Here is a 506-nt window from a genome sequence, read left to right as displayed (position 1 = left end):
TTGGCAATGACGGCTGTTCATCATGATACTGAGATATGGGGAGACGATGCTAATGACTTCAATCCATTGAGATTTGCTGAACATCGAAAACATCTGGCGTCGTTTTTCCCGTTTGGTTTAGGCCCCAGGATATGTGTTGGTCAGAACTTAGCCATTGTTGAGGCTAAAATTGTCCTAGGAATGATCCTCCAGCGATATTCTGTTGGCATTTCCCCGTCATACGTACATGCTCCAATGCAGTCCATGACCTTGCAACCACAGTATGGTCTGCAACTTCTCTTTAGCAGGATTTTGCATTAGAGAATATGGAAGATACTCTATGATGTCTTGCAATTTGATCATGGTGAAGAAGTAACGGAATTGAAACGGATGTCTGTAAATTACTGTGTACTAATATTATCATTAATTGAAAGAAGGATGGTTTCAATTAAGGGATGAAGTACCCTTGTCACAAAATAAATCAAACCTATTCTGAGAAGGGGCAATAAAGGAAGAGATGGTGTGTG

General features: G+C 40.5%; 1 protein-coding gene across 3 annotated transcripts in view; it reads left to right on the top strand.

Annotated features, from left to right (window-relative positions):
• LOC105159229 (cytochrome P450 734A1) overlaps positions 1 to 478 on the top strand; it is a 2,682-nt gene extending 2,204 nt beyond the window's left edge. For all 3 annotated transcript variants that reach the window (XM_020692998.1, XM_011076217.2, XM_011076218.2), the window contains one exon: positions 1 to 478. This exon is cut by the window's left edge and continues 111 nt beyond it. In XM_020692998.1, coding sequence (XP_020548657.1) covers positions 1 to 300 — 300 coding nt within the window. In that variant the 3' untranslated portion in view covers positions 301 to 478.

The sequence above is a fragment of the Sesamum indicum genome, linkage group LG3 (genome assembly GCF_000512975.1).
Source record: "Sesamum indicum cultivar Zhongzhi No. 13 linkage group LG3, S_indicum_v1.0, whole genome shotgun sequence".
Taxonomy (NCBI): Eukaryota; Viridiplantae; Streptophyta; class Magnoliopsida; order Lamiales; family Pedaliaceae; genus Sesamum; species Sesamum indicum.
This window is presented reverse-complemented; position numbering and strand designations above follow the sequence as displayed.